The sequence below is a fragment of the Chlorocebus sabaeus genome, chromosome 14 (assembly GCF_047675955.1).
Source record: "Chlorocebus sabaeus isolate Y175 chromosome 14, mChlSab1.0.hap1, whole genome shotgun sequence".
Lineage (NCBI taxonomy): Eukaryota > Metazoa > Chordata > Mammalia > Primates > Cercopithecidae > Chlorocebus > Chlorocebus sabaeus.
Window position 1 is genome coordinate 6,917,155 of NC_132917.1, and position 21,360 is coordinate 6,938,514.

The 21,360-nt window shown below is 45.7% G+C and overlaps 1 protein-coding gene across 5 annotated transcripts in view; it reads left to right on the plus strand.

The window, feature by feature from the left end:
- The window catches only part of RNF144A (ring finger protein 144A), a 127,201-nt gene that overhangs the window by 68,488 nt on the left and 37,353 nt on the right, over positions 1 to 21,360 (plus strand). For 4 of the 5 annotated variants that reach the window (XM_007971574.3, XM_007971578.3, XM_038006515.2 and 1 more), the window contains one exon: positions 7,599 to 7,744. The exons of the other annotated variant lie outside the window; for it this stretch is intronic. In XM_007971574.3, the coding sequence (XP_007969765.1) occupies positions 7,610 to 7,744 (135 nt within the window). In that variant the 5' untranslated portion in view covers positions 7,599 to 7,609. The remainder of the gene's footprint in view (positions 1 to 7,598; positions 7,745 to 21,360) is intronic. 5 annotated transcript variants of the gene reach the window in all.

Sequence of the window (21,360 nt, forward strand, 5' to 3'; positions counted from 1 at the left end):
ATTAGAATCATACAGTTGGTACCCTTTTCTTAAAAAAAAAGAAAAAAATACCTTATATATATATTTTTTCAACAACAGTTTTAGGTTCAAACCAAATTGAACGGATAATACAGAGTTTCCATACACCCATCTCCACATACACACAATTAGCTATTAACATCCCATACCACAGTGGCCCATTTGTCACAGTGAATGAATATTCATTGATCAGCATTCTCTCCCAGGGTTCATAATTTCCTATGGTAGTCAGTCGGGAATGCTGTAACAGAATCCCATTGACTGTGGGGCTGAAACAACAGAAATTTATTTTCTTGCAGTTCTGGAGGCTGGAAGTCTGAGAGGAGGTTGTCAGCATGCTTGAGTTCTGGTGAGGACATCCCCCTGGCTTACAGAGGCTGCCTTCTTGCTGTGTCCTCACATGGCCAAGAAAGCACATAGGAGCTCTCTCGTCCTCTTTGTGTAACTCTAGTCCTATCGTATTGTGGTCCCACCCTTATGATCTCATTTAACCTTAATCCCTTCCTAAAGACCATATATATAATTTTTTTAGATATAGCAGTGTGTATATATATAAAATGTAACATATATAATATAAATATATAACATGTATCATATATCATATAACATATGGTATGTAATATATAATATAACATATGATATATAATATAACATGATATATAACATGATATATTGTAGTATATATAACATGTTATATATAATATATGATATATTATATAACATGATATATTGTAGTATATATAACATGTTATATATAATATAACATGATATAACATGATATATTGTATATATAACATGTTATATATAATATAACATGATATATTATATAACATATGATACATTGTAGTATATATAACATGTTATATTGTATATAACATGTTATATATACTACTATATATGTAGAGAGAGATTGTTACACATACACACACATACACAGATACACACACATAGATATAGATATATAGACTTCTAGATGGGCTAAATCTCCAGATACAGTCACAGTGGGGGTTAGGGCTTCCACATACAAATTTGCCAGGGGGGTAAAATTTAGTCCATAGTTTACGCTAGGTTTCATTCACCCTTAGTGTTGCACATTCTGTGGGCTTCGACAGATGGATAATGACATGTAATCACCATTACGCTTCATGCTGAATTGTTGCTCTCCCCTGAATACTCTCTGTGCTCTGCCCGATCATCTCTCCCTCTCCATGATCCCTAGTAACCCCTGATCTTTTGATTGTCCTTAGAGTTTTGTCTTTTCCAGCATGTCCTAGAGTCGGAATCATTTGTGTGTGGCCTTTTCAGATTGGCTTCTTGACCGGAATAATGTGCCTTTAAATTTCTTCCGTGTCTTTTCTTGGCTTGAGGGCTTATTTTTTCAGTGCTGAATAATATTCCACTGCCTGGATATACCATAGTTTACCCATTCACCTGCTGAAAGACAGCTCGGTTGTTTCCAAGTTTTGGCAGTTACGGCTGAGCGGCTATAAGCACGCCTGTGCACGTTTTCATGTGAACGTAAGTTTTTACATTAGCTGGGGACCTAGGAGCGTGATTGCTGGAAATAGCTAAGTTTTTATCATTGAGTGGGCACCATCTGCTTGTAAGGAGACGACGGCCAAGTACTTTTCTAAAGCATCATGGAACCGTACACTCGAATAAGCCAGCTCTTTTACAGCCAGCTTTCTACTCAGCCACCGTTCTCCAGTTTCTGCTGCTGATGACAGCTCCAAATTATGAAGATGTAGCTTTTCCCAGCCACTGCCAATCTGTACATGCTCAAGTTAAGCCCAGGAAGCTCAGAAGCAAAACCGAAGTGGATTTGTCTTATATCTCTACAAATCCAAAAGGCTCCATCTCATTCAGCTGACGAGGATATACAGAGGAGGAGTAGCACAGTAAATGGCTGTGTCTTAGGGCCACACAGACTGTGAATAGCCCTTTGTGTTTGTGCAGGTGACCCTAATCCTCTCCGAACCTTGGTTTACTCATTGGTAAAGTTTGAATAATAGCAAACTATCGAAGTCTCAGAGTCATTGTGCAGAGAAATGAAGTAGTATATGCAAATGATGAGCACAATGTCTGATGCACATTTAACGGTCTCTCTCTCTCATACATATAGATATATGTGTGTGTGTGTGTGTAATTGTTGTTATAATTATGGAATATCTGCAGTGATCGATGTCCAGAAGGTAGAACATAGTTCCTACCCTTGAATAATGTATCATCAAGTTGAGGAGATAAATTCCCACATCTGTCAGACTTTGAAAGCCACACTTACCCAGAAAGACTGGTGAGCTGGTAGACTTCCAAAGCCACACTTACCCAGAAGAAATGAGAGTTACTATGAGAGTCTGGCCCAGGGCCTTGTAGACATGACAGCTGAGTGTTGGTATTGTTGAAGAACGGTGCACTTGGTGGGCTTCAGCCCACACAGACTTGAGTCAGACGGACTTGGGTGGAAATGCTGTTGAGTGGAATGATACAGACCAGTGGTTCTGGGGCTTCATTGTGCATCACAGTCTCTGCCAGGCTCATGGAAACAGATCACTGTGCCGCCCCACCCACCTCCCCAGAGTTTCTGTTTTTGAGTCTGGGTTGGAGCCCAACCAGTTACATTCCAGCAAGTTCTCAGGTGATGCCAATGCTGCTGTTCAGAGAGCACTGCTCAAGAAGCCTCGTGGACCACACACAGCAGAGACCCAGAGAAAGGGGAGACAGCTGAGAGACGTGGGAAATCAGAGGGGATGTCACCCAGCACCAGGACTGATGCTGGGTGTGAAGGGTTTGCAGGATGTGGAGAAGGGATAAGGAAGGAAAAGGGAGTTAGGCTGTGGAGGAAACATGAGAGTGTCCCAGGCAACTGGAGGAGAGCAGGAACTTGCTGGAGGAAGGCGTGAAAGTAAGAGGTGGATGACATCTGGCTGGCAGCTGCCTACCTTTCCCAGTTTTGCTTTGAAGGAGTAAAGGTGGGAAGAATAGGGGCCTACAGAGGTCCATAGCCCTGGGGCTCAGAGATGGGATAGTTTTGGCCAAAGAACCACCTTGGACCTTACATGAATCTGCCGAATCTCTCCACAATGGACTATTTTCTCTTCTAGCTCTCTCTCATCCTTCTGTCTACACCTTTTTCATCACAAGGCACAATCCTTTGCACAGCCTCAGTCATGCTTAATAAGTAAATTGCCTTATACAGATTTGAATTGCTTAAATTGAATAATACTTATAATTGACCAGATGTTCCTAAAACAGTTTGCCATTTCATATGACTTGACATTCACATTAGGAAAACAAAGACTCTGCTTTCTTTTATTGTGCATTGTGGTTCTCTTAGCACAATCTAATTGCAAGTTCGCAGCTGTTCACTGTTTGCAAAATCATATTAAGGCCATCCTGTGTGTAGGGAAGGTCCATGATGGGTTTAGACAATGGTTTAGACAATATAGACCTTTTTTTTTTTTCTGTGAAATATATCCTTTTGTTGTCAACATTTGAATCACGATTTTGAGCACAACTGAGAGACTGTGTATTCTGTTGGGGAAAGAATAGTGATGTGATTCCTGGAAATGGTGATGTGACCTGCTTCAAATCCAGCTCACGGGGCTGGCGGGGGAAGTGGGAGGTGAGGGCCACGGGCTGACCTGTGCCCAGGACAGGGGAAGCCACTGGGGGCCAAATAGAAATCATGGTCCAGGCAGAAAGGAAATCAGACAGATGGAGCCCTGTACACCGTGCCGGGGAGGTCACAACAGAGAGGCTGTAAACAGGAAAAGGAGCCCAGATCTGAAGCTGGAAGGAAAGAGAATTGTCTTGGGACCAAGCATGATGGGGCAGGGCAGAGGTCCAGGGCAGAGGCTGTGACTGGCTTGTGGGACAGGGAACTGTTCACGCAGAGTGGAGGCGGGGATTCAAGGGCCCTCTGTGGAGCGGTTAAGCTCTGCCCTTGGGGAATGCGTTCTCGGTGATGTCCAGGCTGGGAGCGTACTGCATGGCTGACAATAAGGGAGGAGGCTTTAGGAGGTTTTGAAGTTTGATCCTTCTAAACATTTTCTCCATTGGATTGAACTTCCTAAATGACTAATTTTACCATATGATATCTTTGCCCAACAACTTGTTTTATCCATTTCGTCTATGTAGGTTAAAGTCTAAGCTTGTTAACCTGACCTATTGTAATGACTTCCACTTACCAAGCTCCTAGTATCTCCCAGGAACTTGTAAATATATTACTTCTCACTCATTCTTCCAAAGTCTACTTGGGTGGTGATGGTTATATAGGCTTTACAGAGGGAAAAAGCAAAACAAAACAAAAACAAAAATTAAGTTCATAGAAGTTAAATTTAAGTTATGTAATTTCTTCAACGTCATATAACCAAGTGGCTAAAAAAAAAAAAAAAAAAAAAAAAAAAAGGCCGGGCACAGTGGCTCAAGCCTGTAATCCCAGCACTTTGGGAGGCCGAGACGGGCGGATCACAAGGTCAGGAGATCGAGACTATCCTGGCTAACACGGTGAAACCCCATCTCTACTAAAAAAAATACAAAAAACTAGCCGGGCGAGGTGACGGGCGCCTGTAGTCCCAGCTACTCAGGAGGCTGAGGCAAGAGAATGGCGTAAACCCGGGAGGCGAAGCTTGCAGTGAGCTGAGATCCGGCCACTGCACTCCAGCCTGGGCGACAGAGCAAGACTCCATCTCAAAAAAAAAAAAAAAAAGGAATTTGAAGCAAGGTCTGCTTGATTGAAAAGCAGGAACCCTGTATCCTACAACCTCCCCAACAGCTTGACAGAAGTCGTACCCTGTGCTTTTTCAACATTGTCAAAAACAAGCTCTCCCTAAATCTCCAGGCCATAGGAGCCAATTGCCAGCCACTGCCCCCTTGAAACTTTTCCAGCCCTGACAGATTTCTGCCACCTGCCCCAAGCCTCAGTGCCTGGGGTTAAGGTTTGTCATCCAATTTAGGGCCAGCTGACATTTTAAAATATAATTATCACGTTGTCCAGTGAACTTTAAGAGATATTACTTAAAAAAATTATTAAGTATTAAAACAGAAAAAAAGATACACAGAAATAAAAAGAAAAATGTCATGGCCCGTCAGCTTAGGACCCAGAAAAACCCATGAGAGTTTTAAAATGATGGCAATCATAAGCATAAGCATAGTCATAAAATTCAAGGTGTAGAGAAATGATCCAAATGAAAATGACCTTGGGGAGGACGCCTTGATGTCTGTACCCCCTGCAGCCGCAGAGAGCTGTGTGACGCTTCCAATTATCTCACTCCTCAGGACCCACCAGCTTGAGGTCAAATCATGATGCCTGTTTAAACTATCTTGGAAGTGCTTGCCAGTCCAGAGGAATTTGTGCCAAAGAGTCGTTTTGTAACGAGGGAGACACATGTGTTTCAGACTGAGTGACTCACAGGCATCAACTGCCCTTGGAAGAGGCCCCTCCGACTGCAGCCCACTGCTGCCCCAGATGCTGAAGGCCTGCGCAGATTCCCAGTGCAGATCCCGGGTGGCCTTCAGTCACCCCCTCAGTTGCTTGAGCTCTGATAGTCAGGGTGTCCTCCCCGGATCTGGCTCATTTCCGCCTCTCATGTCCTTCCTCCTGTCTCACTGGGTCCCATCTGCTGGGTGAGCTTTCAGGGTCCTGCAGGCGCTTCCTTCTGGGCCAGACGTGTCTTCTCCTCCTGGTGGAACTCTCCCTCCGTGTAGAATTCAGCAGACGGGTGAATTCTCCCTTCTCCTTCCATGTAGAATTCACCAGGTGGGTTTTCCTAATGAAATATTCACTCAGTGACACCCAGTGAGGTGTGAGTCACAAAACTTGAGAAAGGGATGCTAAATTTTTTTTTTTGTTTTAAGTTGGGACAGTTCCTTGACCCTGGGAATAAGCTCCTCAAATGACAGTAAGTCCCACACCTCCCTGCTGCGTGCAGCGGCATCTTCACATTCTCTGACTTCTAAGCAGTGGCTGAATCAGGAGACATCACAGGGGAGGGGAGTGAATTTGTTGGGGTCCTCTAGAGGTGCAGAACTAATAAGATAGATGTTTGTATAAAGGGGAGTTTATTAGGCAGTGTTGACTCACAGGATCACAGGGTAAGGCCCCCCAGTAGGCCGTCCACAAGCTGAGGAGCTAGGAAGCCAGTCCAAGTCCCAAAACCTCAAAAGTAGGGAACTAACAGTACAGCCTTCAGTCTGTGGTCGAAGGTCCAGGAGTCCCAGAGCTGAAGAACTTGGAGTCTAATGTTTGAGGGCAGAAAGCCCCGCACAGGAGAACGACGGAGGCCAGAAGATTCAGCCAGTCTAGTCTTTCCACGTTTTCCTGCCTGCTTTTTATTCTGGCTGCTCTGGCAGCTGGTTAGCTGGTGCCCTCCCTGGCTGAGGTGGGTCTGCCTCTCCCAGTCCACTGACTCAAATGTTCATCTCCTCTGGCAACACCCTCGCAGACACACCAGGAACAAGACTTTGCATCCTTCAGTCCAATCAAGTTGGTAGTCAGTATTAACCATCACAGGGAGGAAGGGATTTTCCTGAGCACTTGCTGTGTGCAGCTGACCCCTTATATGATCTCGCGTCATCCTCAGAACACCTCTGTGAGAGGGGATTATCAGCCCCATCGTGTGCATGAGCCAGCCGAGGCTGAGAGTGGTTAGGGAACCGTGCTGCTTGTGGGCAGAGGGAGTTTGGAAATGGAGTTCTCTCTGATCACAAAGCACAGCATTGGTTCTGCCCCTCCAGGTGGCCCTTGTGCCCTGTCTTCTGGTGAAAGATGCTACGACATTTCTTCCTTCTGTTGGATGTCTACCTCCTTTCCAGCTGCCCTGAAAACTCAGACCTCACAACCCCAACCACGCCCTCCTGCTCTGACCCTTCCACCCGGGCTTGTCCTGATATTCACAACGTCTTTAACACTGGAGAACGGTTAAATCCAAGCAATACGTATTTTAGCAAAAGCTTCTTTTCCAAGATGGCTGAGGTTTTGCCCTCCTGGGTTAGCAGCCTGGTTGGCAGATGTCTTAATAAAATGCACATCAGTGGGAGGGAGAGAAGGATGGGTGTGTGGGTGAGTTCTTTGCCATTTTGAGGGCAGACATGAAAGTTACTATCAGAATGGTAAGGGAGCCACTCACAGACCCAAGGCAGGCACCCCTGGTTAAAATTTCTCAGAGCTTGGCAGGCCGACGCGGGCGGATCAGGAGGTCAGGAGACTGAGACCATCCTGGCTAACATGGTGAAACCCCATCTCTACTAAAAAAACAAAAAATTAGCCTGGCATGGTGGCACTTGCCACCCAACTACTTGGGAGGCTGAGGCAAGAGAATCGCTTGAACCCAGGAGGCAGAGGTTGCAGTGAGCTGAGATCGCACCACTGTACTCCCACCTGGGCAACAGAGTGAGATTTCATCTCAAAAAAAAAAAAAAAAAAAAAAATTCTCGGAGCATCCAAATGCTCTAGGCCCCACCAGCAGTCAGTTGGCCACCGCCCTGGGTCCCAGCTACAGCCAGGAGATGTGACCCCTGCCACGGAGCAGGTGGATGCCAGGGGTGGGGAGGTCTGACCTTCCATGCTTCTCTCGTTTCAGACTGTTCTGCGATGACCACAGCAAGGTACCGGCCCACCTGGGACCTGGCCCTCGACCCGCTGGTGTCTTGCAAGCTCTGTCTTGGGGAGTACCCAGTGGAGCAGATGACAACCATAGCCCAGTGCCAATGCATCTTCTGTACTCTGGTTGGTCTTTTTGGATAAAATATATGTTGCATTGATTTTAGGATGAGCTTTTTGCTTTCGTTTGCAGAGACACTAGGCAAACCTTTGGACTAAATTTTGCCTGACAGTGGAGTCTTCTTGTTGAGGCCTTCACACAGTTCTTGGAAGAATTATTCTGTTAGGCAGGCAGGCTCCCAGAGTGGAAGATTTCCATTACAGTTGCTTGTGGTGCAAAAGCAATCAGTTAAACAGAATTTTGGAAGCTCGTGATAACAATTCACAAAACTTATCATCGCGCATATTCTCCTTGCTACACAGCAAAAGCTTCCACACCTTGTATCAAATGTATTTTGATAGTCACATGTCTGAAATTACAGCAGTGCTAACCCAGTGATTGTGTGTAGTTAGAATATTCCGTCCTCAGTGTCATCTTTCCCTGGCTTAGTGCTAAACTAGAATATAGATATTTTAAAATCACATTTAATATTTATTATGATGTAGCCAACATTCTTTTGGGGCCAGATGATCCTTCGGGGCTTAATGAATGTGGGGACTTCTAAGTCAAGAATTTGGGGTGTGGGTCAAACTCAAACCCCAGATTTTATCTATTGGAAAAGATAAATGAGTGTGTGAGGTTTACTCATAGTTAATCTCATTGAATTTTGCATGTTTTTTCTGTCCATTTGAGGAATGAGAAAAGAAAATGAGGCATAGGAGCTGGAAGTAGGACGGTGGTTGCCCGGGGTCTGCAGGGAATGGGGAGACGTAGGTCAAATGGTGTGAAGTTGCAGTTATATGGGTTGAATAAGTTCTAGAGACCTAATGTATGGCATGATAATTATAGTTAATCATGCTGTTTTGCATACTTGAAATCTTCTGTGAGGATAGATCTTAAGTATTCTCACTATACACACACAAATTGGTAACTATGTGAGATGATGGATATTTAATTAGCTTGATGGTTTTACAGTGTAGTATACAAAGAATGTATATCAAAACTTCACATTGTTCACTTTTAGTGTAAAATGGCAGTCTTTATCAATTATAACTGAATAAAGCTGAAAAATAAAACACAATGTTTATCATTTTAAAAAGTACAGAAAAGAAAAATGAAAAACTGTCTTCAAAAAAAGAAGTTGCTTCTGAATTTAACTGCTGTTGTATGTGGATGGTGTAGACGACTTCCCTGTGGGTTTTTCAAATGCCTGGATTATAATCTGTCAAACAGTCACTGACGCGTTCATCTTTCTTGCATAGCTTTCAGACTTTATTTCATTTGCGCCTCATGATGTCCTTGGTATGTAGGCACAGCAAATATTTTTATCTTTGTTTTATAGATAAGGAGAGGGAGCTTTACAGACATTTATGTCTATGTCTTCTGTTTCTTGTTTATGCTAGATTCAGCCTTTCTTAAGGGCAGAAGAATTTCTGGCCCATTGTCTATCCACCTAGCACCTAGTTTAGTGCAGGACCCAGAAGAGCTGATCAGTAAAAACTCACAGATTGAAATGAAGTGTATTGATCTCAGTACTGTAGTTGCCATCCAAGAAATGTGCCTCATGAAAGCACCGGGAAGATAGCTCCAACCTGGAGGAAAGAAAGTTGCTTTTGACATGTTTCTGAGATGGAGAAGGATAGAAGGGAGATTGATCTCCGTCCTGTTAGCACCGTGAGCGGGGCTTATCGTCATTTCTAGATGGGTTAGGACGGTAGAACCCATCAAGATGAATTCAATAATCAGCTTTACACAAAATCACCTCCTCTTGCCTGAAAGGACATCTTCCCAGCTGATCGAATGGCTCCCCCTCTGCCAAAACTGCCTGTTGGGTGGGGGTGGGGGGGTGTGTTTGCGGTCTCTGCAGTCGCCTGCCTGCTGTCAGAGGCCGCAGCTTGTGTTCTTACCCTTGAAATAGTTGCTTCTCCCTGGCCTTTTTGCTGAGGCCTTCATTTTTGTTATTGTTGTTTTAGTTTTCTATTTCTAGAGAATTGGAGTAAAAACAAATAAGCCACTCGAACTGAGACCAAAAGCCTTACTGAAGTCAGTGGATGTGAAGGAAGAAGCCGGCACTGTGTTCTCCGAAAGAGGCTGCTGGGGACACCAAAACACAGTGACGCTGCTGTGATTTTTTTTTCACAACTATTTACCAAAATTTAAAATGTTGAAAATAGTTCCACCTCTGCCCGTAGCTCGCTGTAGCGTGAAGAGAAGGAAGCACCTGTGTGTTGAAGATTGAGAAGGGAGGAGGTGTCGGGGTGCCCTGATCTTTTCGGTGGCTCCTTTGCCTCTGTGTGGGCTGCAGGTCGCCTCAAGCTGGGGGCAGGGCATGGGGAGAAGCCCCGAGTCTGTGGCCAGAGGAGTTGCAACTGTCCTTTTCTAGGAGATGCAGACATGGGAAGGAAGAAATTTAAGACTAAAAAGAGGCACTCTTAAAAATAAAAAACAGTTACTACAAAATTACAGTTAAGTGCTGAAGTAACTTTATCTCAAGGAGTCCGGGGCTGGAGGGAAAAGCATGGCATTTGGAGTCAGGTGTCCTGGAGGTGAAATGCCAGCTCTATTTCTGCCCTGAGCAAGCCTCGTTTACCCCATCTGTATAATGGAGGTAAAAATAGTTTACCTCGAAGTTCAAGTGGAAGAACGTGTGAAGTCATGTGGTAGGCAGTCAGCAGCCCTCGTTCTTTCTCATTTTGCTTCTAAGTTTGGGGTTAGAACTGCAGGAATAAAAACAGAGTTTGGGCAGCTCTCCCTAAATGCCTTCTGAAGAACATTTATCTCAAGAGATGCACTCAGAAATGATTTGTGTGGTTCAGTGGGTTTGCTAACGACGGACGCCACAACCCTGCCCACATCCTCCACCACCGAGGCTTCCTGGGTACCCAAGAGCAGGGTGAATGTACCGAGACACCTGCAGTCAAAGACGTACTGTCCGCTTCCCTGTGTTCCTTAAATGTATTTCAGCACGAAAGGGACTTCCCTAGCAATTGCTAATATGGCACTCCCCTGAAGCAGGTTCTCCAGGGCTTTCCTTGCTTGCAGGGTACCTGGTGGCTTCTTTGTGAATCTCTGGAGGTCATAAGAGCCTGTGCGTGGGGCCTGTTCACACGTTCCAGGTGCTTTGCTAGGCCTTGGGAGCTTGGGGGTGATGAGCTACCAGATATCTTAAATTGTTCCATTTGGATTAGTGTGAAATCTAACTTTTGAAGGCCAAATGTAAACCTGAACATTTGTGTGCAAAATAGTGACATGTAAGTATCACCAACAAATTCCGTGCTGGAGCACTGGCCGGAGAGAAAGGATTGTGGACACGTATTTTGAAATCAGGCTGCTATTATCCCACCATGAGGTCAGTCCCATGTTCGTTGTGTCAAGTCAGAGATGCAACCTGTGTGTAGAGTGACCTGGGATGTTCCTCCTGGGCTGAAATCTAAAATGTAGAAGATGTTTTAACTTAAAATGGGACATGTTAGAGTCATTTAGGGCTGACTTATACTTGTGCCTTTTGACAGTTACACTGAGAATGTGAATGTGGTGGTGTTGCTGGCAGAGTTGTTTCCATTCAGACAGCTGCTAGAACTAGAGATGATACTCTCATCCCAAAGGTGGGAACACGTGAAGCTGAAAAAGGGCAGTGCTGTGGTCCCATCCCAAGACCCAGGTCCCTAGTTATCTGGGAAGGTAGAAATGTCTACATTTCTGTTAGTTCTTAAAATAATAGTGTAGTGAAAGTTATTTTTTAACCATGACAAGGTTGAATAAGCCAAATAAAATGTATATATACACACATATATTTTATATATATTACTTATATATATAAAATATGTATATAAATTATATAATTTTTTTTTGCTTTGAGCTAGATTTAAATCTATTCTGATACCAGCTATTTATTGGTGATTAGGAATTTTGCTATTAAAACCCAGATGACAGGATTTTGATATATAACCATGGAAAGTTATTACTTAAAAATGTAACTTTTGGCTGGGCACAGTGGCTCACGCCTGTAATCTCAGCACTTTGGGAGGCTGAGGCAGGTGAATCATCTGAGGTCAGGAGTTCGAGAACAGCCTGGCCAACATGTTGAAACCCCATCTCTACTAAAAATGCAAAAATTAGCCAGGCGTGGTGGCATGTGCCTGTAATCCTAGCTACCCGGGAGGCTGAGACAGGAGAATCACTTGAACCCGGGAGGTGGAGGTTGAAGAGACAAGATCACACCATTGCACTCCAGCCTGGGCAACAAAAGTGAAACTCCATCTCATAATAAATAAATAAATAAAAATAAATAAAAAGATAAAAGTGTAACTTTTTGCCCAGGCACAGTGGTTCATGCCTGTAATCCCAACACTTTGGGAGGTTGAGGTGGGAGGATTGTTTGAGCTCAGGAGCCTGAGAGCAACATAGTGAGACCTTGTCTCTACAAAATATAAAAAAATTAGCAGGGCATGGTGGCAGACACCTGTGGCCCCAGCTACTCAGGATGCTGAGGCAGGAAGATTGCTCAAGCCCAGGAGGTTGAGGCCGCAGTGAGCCATGATTACACCACTGCACTCCAGCCTGGGCAGCAGAGCAAGACCCTGTCTGAAAAACAAACAAACCAACAAAATGTAACATTTAGTAGACAGAATCTTTCCCACACAATGCATAACTGTAATAAAAGCGACTCTTAGTTGTTTAAATAAAAAGTTGGGACCAGATGGTTGGTTGAGTTGTGTGGTTGAACATTGCAATGGAATATAGGTTCGGATCTCTGTTCTGCCTCTGCTACCTGCTATCTGTGTGATTTGCAGCAAGCTTCCTAACTTCTCTAAGCCTTGGTTTATTCATCTCGAAAATATGATCGACCTCATGAATAAATTAAATGGGATAATGTGTATAAAGGATTGAGCAGTAGCATGCCTGATGATAAATAATACAATATTGTTTCCTTTTTTTCCTATGTATTTGCAAGGTCATTCACCTGGTATACTGCAGAAAAGCTACATGTAAACCCTAAGCTTCTGATTAGGTAACTTATTGGGAAATAAGTGGCATTTCCTCACCTAGAAATTAAGCTGATTTGGGGGATAGTCTTCCTTTGCACATCTTTATGTCCCTGTTAGCTTTGCATTATGTGTACTGCAACCTGGCTTGTGCTAGGTGTCCTGGATATGTAGGTAAGACATAATCCCCGCCCCCTGTGATCCCTTGTGCAGCGGGAGATGCAGTTGTGGGCTGCGATCATTTGGGGCTTCAAGGGCTATATTTGCAGTGTGGGTAGTGGGTGACAGCACAGAGAGAACAGTGAATTCTGCCAGAAGTACCCAGGAAGGCTTCAGGGGCTTTTGAACTATCTCCTTGAGAGAGCATGAAGGGATAGAGCCACCATAGTGGGACCAGCGAAGGAAAGGCGGTGTTGGGGCACAATGGGTCCAGATTAAGAGGACTCTGCTGAGGTTTCTACTAGTCTAAAGCTTAGCACAGACATAGACATACGGTAATGCACCACATCACCATGTTTTGCTTAATGATAGACCACATATATAATGGTGGTCCCATACGATTACAGTGGAGCTGAAAAATTCATTCTGCCTTGTATTTACTATTCTGTACTTTTTTTTAATCATTATTTTAGAGTGTACTACTACTTATGAAAAAATAAGTGAGATGTAAAAGAGCCTGAGACAGCTCCTTTAGGAGGCATCCAGAAGAAGGCATTGTTGTTAGTATCATATGAGATGACAGCTCCATGGTGTTACTGCCTCTGAAGAACTTCTAGTGGGAGAAGATGTGGAGGTGGAAGCCAGTGACATGGATGATCCTGACCCTGTGTAGGTCTAGGCTAATGTGTTTGTGTCTTAGTTTTTAACAAAAAAAGTTAAAAAAAAATTAAAAATAGAATAAAGCTTACAGAATAAGGATATTAAATATACATATACACACGCACATATATATACGTACAAATATATATGTATATATATGTATATATGTGTGTGTATATATGTGTTTTCAGTTTTCCACACTGAGCCATCCTAAACTACAGGGCTTCGATGTTTCTCAGCTCTTCAAACATCTGGGGCTTAAACTTACCATAGCATTTCACATACCGTGTGGTGGTTGTGTTCACTGATCTGTAACTTCCACTCAAGGAGCTTTTTAAGAGAAGGGGATTTCTTGTGTTCTGCTTTTTCATAAACGTGGGCACATAGTGGGCCTTCGAAAAAATGTTGATGCTCAGACATTACATACTTGAGTTCTAAGTGGCTTAAGGCAGGTAAGAGTGGGGTGGTTCTCTTTCTAGTCTTATTTTTACCATTGCAACTGCTGTTGCTATGGTTTTATCTCTGTGTTTTCTATGCGATGTATCTGAGAAATCATAGGGTCATCAGATTAAGAAGGAACTAAATATCTTACACTGTGGTATTGGCCTGCCCTGGTAAGAGTGAATGCTGGGAAATAGTTTTGAAACTGTCCTTCAGCTCAAGGTCCCTGTGTTCAAATGAACAGTCAAATGAAAGTCTACACGAAAGCCTAGTAGATGTAGAATGGTTGAAACCAGGCTTGCTCTCTCAGTATGGAGTTCAGGCACCAGCAGGCTGACTGAGGATGTCTGCTCTGCAGGCTGGCTCCTAGGGCTTCCGAGGACTGTGGGTGGGCTTTCTAGGCCTCTCTTCTGGGGTCTGAGAGGTTCAGAGATGCATGAATCCAGCCAGCAGAGTTGCCTCTCCTAAGCGGAGGGCATCCTTTTCGTCTCGGTTTTTCAGATGGGGAGAAGGCTGACTTGGAGGGTGGAGTGACTTTAGGGTGCCAAGGATGAGTTCCAGGGCTGTTGCAAAGAGCTTCCGCTTCCAGTTGCCAGATGCCTGCAAAGTAAAGAGCTGCCTCTGCAAGTCTGTTCCATGTTCCCAGAACACAGAACAGCTTCCCAACCTCCTTTGTCTTAAGACCAGCAACTGTACCCCTCAGATTCCCTGCTGACAACTCACAGGCTACAACCAAAGTCTTCTTCATTTTAATCTGTGATTCTTAGAGTCCTTCTAAAACTGTAGCTTATTGCTTCATCTCACTTCTCATACAAACCTGTGAAATAGGCAGGATTCTCCATCTCATGGGAGGATGCTGCAGCTCGGAGACATGAAGGGGCCTGTCCTGGGGTGAGGTGCTTGCTGGAAAGCCTGACTCAGGTGCACCTGCTCCTTGCATATCTGCGACTCCTTTTTTTTTTTCTTAAACGTGTGGTATTGATGAACTGAAGTGCTGTTAGAGAATTTCACAAACCCTGATTTATACACACATACAAAGTGGTTTTCTCGGTGGCATCTTTCCTTTCATGAAAAGCATTTTTTCCTAGTGTTGCCCCTGAAATCATGACAGCTATGTTCTGTCCCAGTCTAAAGCCCAGATCCCAACAATCTCTGTTACCCAGATCTCTGTTAGCCCAGAACCTCCATGAAGCAGAACAGCTTGATGAGGGTCTGGAGTTGTCAGAGTTCCTACACATTAATCTTGGCAGAGGACTTCACTCAGAGCCCAGGGATGCTGTAGTTATAACTTTTTCTAACTTGATGTTTGTTTTTCCTAATCAACAGTATGAAAAACTAAAATGTGGAGGATGAGCAATTCTCTACACGATTAACAAGAAATGACACTTTGTAACCTGATGACACAGGATAAGTGGCAAGCCAGAAGATCGCAGCCTATGCTGCAAAATGCTCCCAGGACACTGACACACATGTCACCAGGACCTGTGTTTTGGGAAGGGACACCCGCCTCCTCAGTGTCAGAGGGCAGGAGAGGGTAAGGGCCTTGTGACTCCTGCCTCCGATACCTGCACTGGCCTCAGAGGAGAGTTGTGGCCCCGCTACCCCAACCCTTGCTGGTCTTCACAGGTGGATCCTGGTACCCCGTCCCCCAGCCCCTTCACTGCCTCCTTCCCTCACTGGGACCTCTGGGACCAGGCTGGCAGCCCCTGTCCTCTCTCTATGGCTACATCCTGAAAGCCTCCCATCCTCGCTTCCCTGTCTGTGGCCTGACAGTCCAACAATATCTCTGAAATAGACACTGATTTAAGTGGGACTCCTTACCCTCCTCCACCCTCTGACATTGAGGAGGTGGGTGTCCCTTCTCAAAACACAGGTCCTGGTGACAAGCATGGGCCTATACCATGAAGCAGGCTGTCTCTGCACCAGACATTTGGTGTCTATTAAGGGTCCTTGAGAAAATGCTGATTCCTGTTATTGGCTTTGCTCAGAAAATGAGCCAAGGGATGAAGGGCCACTCCGGAAGCCTTTGTACACCCTGCCCCAGTTAAGGTCAGAGAGCGCCTTCCTCCCTCTCAGAACACTGCCCCTTCTTCCTACCTGGAAAGGATCCTTGGGATCTGCTTTCTCTCCCCATTGTGTGGATTTGACTCTTCACCCCAAAACCCTCCTGAGTGCTTTCTTCCAGGCGGCCTGTCTAGGACCGACAGCAGGTAGCGTCCTCAACCCTGCCCCAATATTGGCAGGATCCCTATCAGTCTCCCCAGCCCTTTCTTAGACGAGCGGTAAAGAGCAGACAAATAAAACTTCCGGTTCCACGATGGGCTGGAATGATCTTCAGTGGGCTGGAAAATTCAGATCTTCCCAACAGAGGCGGAATTAAGAAAGTGTCACACGATTACAACTTAACCCTCTGCTGTTACACATTCTGAGCAGTTGCACGCCTACTCGCGTTGTCTCACACTCGGCTCTCAAGCCGTCTGTGCATGTGTCCCCTTCCGCGCAGGTCTTCTTAAATGCACACACACTCGATTTCACAGACACATTCGTTCCAGCTCCAATGGGAGTCTGACCCAGGGATCATCCTGCCTCAGCGTTTAAGCACCCTCAACATCGTACACTTGCCAAGCCATGGTATGCCTTTCACCCAATGTCACAGCCTTGGTGCAGAGTACATAAATATTTGTTGAAGGGACAGAGAGGTGGAGTCTCTGCCTGTTCCTGCCTCATGTTGGTGCTGTGTGTGTGCACACCCTGCTACCACACTGCCTCTGTTCTGTTCCACTGGGAGGTCTTCGTGAGGAAGCCGTGCCTGGGTGAAATATGCATTTTTGCTCCTCTGTGAGTCCGGGTTTCCATATTCAACAGAGAACAAACGGACCGCGCTGCCCATACCACCGCTTCTCTTGCAACTTGTTTGGAAGCTGAGGCTGCAGGAGCGAGCTCCTTGCTAAGGAGGGAACATACATTCTCTCCGAGGTCTTCCCTCTCCGCCAGCCCAGCACTGCCTCCAGAGGTGAGGGGAAGGCAGCTGGACAGTTCACTGGTCCCTGTGAGATAGTGGAGAGCACGGCCTCCACGTCAGTGTCTTCCCCTTGTGGCTGACAAGGGGGAGGATACGCCCAGTGGCGTCCCTAGAGAGCCAGATCTTCCTGGCTGTCACCCCGGTCTCGCCCTGCCTCTGGCTCCCTGGGCTCAGTCTTCAGATCCTATCACTGCCTCTTTGGCTGCCACCCAGACCTCAGGACCAGCAACTGTGAGAACAAAGAGCGACCTTCCTCCTTTTTGGCAGTGGGTGCATGGTCACATGTGCAAGCCTCCTCGAGAACGTCCAGCTTCTGGTGGCTTTTGTAGACCGTAGCCTAGCTGCAGGCCCAGCTACAGGTTGTGCCCTGTCCCTTTAGCCTCCAGCTGTCCCCTCACAAACACTTTCCTGAAGCCCTGCTGACACAGTGGCCTGATTGAGAACCGATGGCCTGACCCGTCGCACTGGCCTTCCTGCCCCGAGTAGGTTCTTAGCAAGCAGCCATGGATGACACAGGCCCCCTCCCGACACAGTGAGATTTCCACTGCCCGCAGGAGTGAGCCCCGCGCTCCCCTCAGCACTGCTGCTGCCTCCCGGCCCACCGCACCCGTGCTTCCCTGTCCCCCCAGGCCAGATGCTGTTCCTGAGCACACCCCTTCTGGTGGAGCCTACTTCTCTTTCTCCTGATGACTGTTTTTCTTGGACAAACTCAACACTGGAAGGGGCAGTCTCTTCCGTGTATAAGGAGATGGAATAAACAGCCTCCGCCTCCAGCCCTGCGGCCGTGTGTTGCTCCTGAGACCTCTGGATGGCGAGGGAGCCAGGGTTCTGGGCATCCTCCTGGCCTCCACGCCAGGTCTCTGCATGCCTTCCCACAAAAGCAGGTGCTCAGTGCTAACTGCTGAGTGGACTTGAGAATCCCAGATAAGTGACAGCCTTGCTACTGCTACCTTCCCACCTGGAGTTCTTGAAAGAGAGCGTTTCACATGAAATCATTCCATCCACATCTTCACTGAGCATCTGCAGTCACCAGCCACTGTGTGAGGGCTGCACAGGGCCACAGAGGCATTACCCCGGCCTTATCTACACCGCAGGAGATGAGGTGTGCACTCACCCTCCACATGAGTGACAGGGGGCCCACACACAGCATGCATGCTGGAAGACTCTTTGACGATGGAAATTGTGCATGGGCAGAATGAGGTTAAGTAGGTGGAGGATACTGAAGGGGTAAGAAGAACTAGTATTTGCTGGGGCCCTACTTTATATAGGGCAAAATCCACACTTCCAGCAAGGATGCCACCTGCAAAGCAGGATCATCTTCTTGTTCTGCAGCTGAAGGGCCTTAGTCTTAGATACCTTGGGAGAAAGGTAGCGCAGGGGAGCAGCACGCCCATCACGACCTGAAGTAGCTGATCATGGGCGCCTGCCTCCTGCGCGCCACCCAAGGCTGTGGCGAGAGCACGGGAGACAGCGGGTCTAAAGGCTTGACAGAAGCAAGAACTCATGTAGATGAGAGCATTCATTTTATGCGTAAAGTCTGGGTTTGGTTTTGTTTTGTTTTTTCCAAGAACTTTATAAAAGCAAACTTTATAATTTGAACTCTTCAGCTTGTGAGCGAAGTCACGTTCCCATATCCTTGAGAAAAGTGATCTTTGCCAGAACACGTACTGTGCAGCTTGCTGGGCAGTTCGCTCCAGGTTCCCAGGGCCTCCCAGTGAGAGTTGCCAGGGGGATTCCCATGAGGCTGTCCTCAGAAGGGAAGGTGTGCAGGGGGTCGTGCCTCCAGCCTGCTTAACCACAGCCAGGTGTTGTCAGGTGTCTGGCTGCTCTGTGGGTGTTCTACTCATCTCTGTGTCCTTCCATCCACCCTCTATCTGCATGGCTTTGATTCATCCCTTGCTGTTTGCCAGCACTCTGTTAGGTATGGGGAATAGAAAGATAAATAATTAATAGATCTTGCTTTCAAAGAATTCACCATCGACTAGAGGAGAAACATCCACAGACCATGGATTATTGATGGCTCTAGAAAGGCTGAGAGAAAGCCTTGCGGAGCGTGTGAGCAGTATGCCAGAGCACCACTGTCTCCGGGGCACTGGAGCTGTGGAGTGATTGTGCTTCTGTCCGCCACGCTTATCCCACAGTATTAGGAAGGGGAGACACTGGGAAACGAAGGTCCACGCTAGACCCACATGTCTGCAAAGTGGGTGAGCTGTAATTTCAAGGCAGCCTTGTGATTCCAGGGTCTTTGCTCCCAACCACTGTTCGTGGGACTCTTGCTGCTTCAGTTTGGACCTGCCTGCATGTAATGCTTGTGTTCATAAATCGTGGATCCCAGATAAGCACCTTTGAGCACAGTTTCTGGGCATTTTCTCCTGCTTGTAGGGTCATCAGTAGCCAACAGGCCTTCGTGTGAAAAAGCAGACAAAAATCAGACTTGCTGTAGTTTTAGGCGAGGCCGATATTTCTCCGTGGCCGCTTCTCCTTGGCAGGAAACTTGTGACGCACCGGAGGTATATTAGCAAATCAGCAGTGCTGTCTCCTCATCAGGTTTCAAATAGTTGGAAACCAAAGTGGAAAATGAAATTCCTGGAACATTCTGTGGCTTACCCCCCTTTCTTCCCTCTGTGTGGCTGATCCCTTTTTTCCTGCAATGCCTTTGACCCTCTGGCCAAATTTTCATCTCTGGGAAGCCTTCCCTCATCCCCCCCAGGGGGGACCCCTCCTCTCTACCCATGTACTGGCCCGTTAGAGCCTCCCTGTCCCCTTGAAGTGGCCCCATTGTGATGATGATCTCTGCACGCCTCTTTCCTCCACACTGCGCCGTGTGGGTCTTGATCGCATTTGCAGCCTTGCAAATGAATCATTGCGTTTGCAGCAGCATGAGCATATAAAGGAGATGTTCTCGGGGTTGACTGACACTATGCCCCTTTAAAGTACGTACGATTCCTTGTCTATAAAAAAAGTTTATGAGGTAAACAGAAAATACGTATTGAATGATTGCTTTTGAAAGAGTTCTTTTTTTAAAAACATAAATGTTATTGTTTGTATTTGAGGTTTACAACGTAGTATTATGGGATACATATAGATAATACAATGGTCATATAGCGAAGCAGCCCAGCATATTCACCATCTCACATAGCTGCTTTTTACGGTGATGAGCAGCTAAAATCTTCTCACTTAACAACAATCCCTGATACGATACAATTGTATTAAAGTTAGTCCTCATGTAGTATGTTAGATCTCTAAACTGGCTCATCTAAAAGTTTTCAATTGAGGAGTAAGTATGCAAAAAATTTAAGACAGACAAACATAAAACCTCACTAGCCTTGGAACCAGCCACACGTGGGTTTGAGCCCTAGTGCTTCTACTTGAGCTGTTGTTAACGTCTCTGAGCCTTGGTTTTCTCATCTGTCGTGTGAGCGTGGTAACACGCCATATGACTTTTGTGCATGTTTAATGAGCTAACATAGGTAATGCGATTCACATAGAATCTAGAACTTAGAAAGCATTTGACTACTATAATGAGTGCAATAGTAGGAAAATGTGTCAGTGTCTGCTTTCAGGCTGTGTATTTTACAGAAGTTTCTCTGTTTACCTATTTTTGTGCTCATGTCAAGACATCTTTTTGCTATTAGAATGAAAACCATAGCTTGTGAGTCATGACCCACTTTATATCTGGAAGAAAGCTGGGCTTGTTTTTGATGGATGCAAGGTCAGGTGCTTGGAACCTCATCTCTCTTTATATAGTGAACAAATTGATATTCCCAGAACGTAATCCTTTTGCAAATTGCACAGATAGCTGCATCCTGATGACATGTGTTGTTCACTCTTGGGTAGCTTCGAAACCCAGACATGACTCACTACTTGTTGCATATGGATGTACGCTTCATGCCGGTTTTAATTGTTGTATTTTGCTTCCTAGAAGAGTCACGTTCTATCATTATATGCTGATCTGCACAATATTCTGAGCGTCTCCAGCATCGTATATTGGTTTAAGGCATTCCAGTATCCTCCAGAGACCCAATTTAGACAAACTTCATAATAGAAAGTAAAGTAATGATCTTGTTGCCAAGGTTTTGGGATTTTTAAATGCCTATAACTGTAAGAGACATATCACGTAAGTAGACAAAAAAGAAACAACAACCACTATTTACGTAGCTGGTGCTGTCTACCAGGAATTATGCCAGGTGCTTTCACAGATTACTGTCACAAAAGTGCAGGGAGATGGGCATTCTGATTTTATTGTCAAGGGAGCTGTTGCCCAAACTCTGACTTGAGGGACAAGGATTGGTTGAGCCTGTCTGGCTCTGAAGCCTACAGTCTTTCTCCCTTGTCATGTGGCACCCAGTCATAAACAGAAAGTTCCACTGGTCTG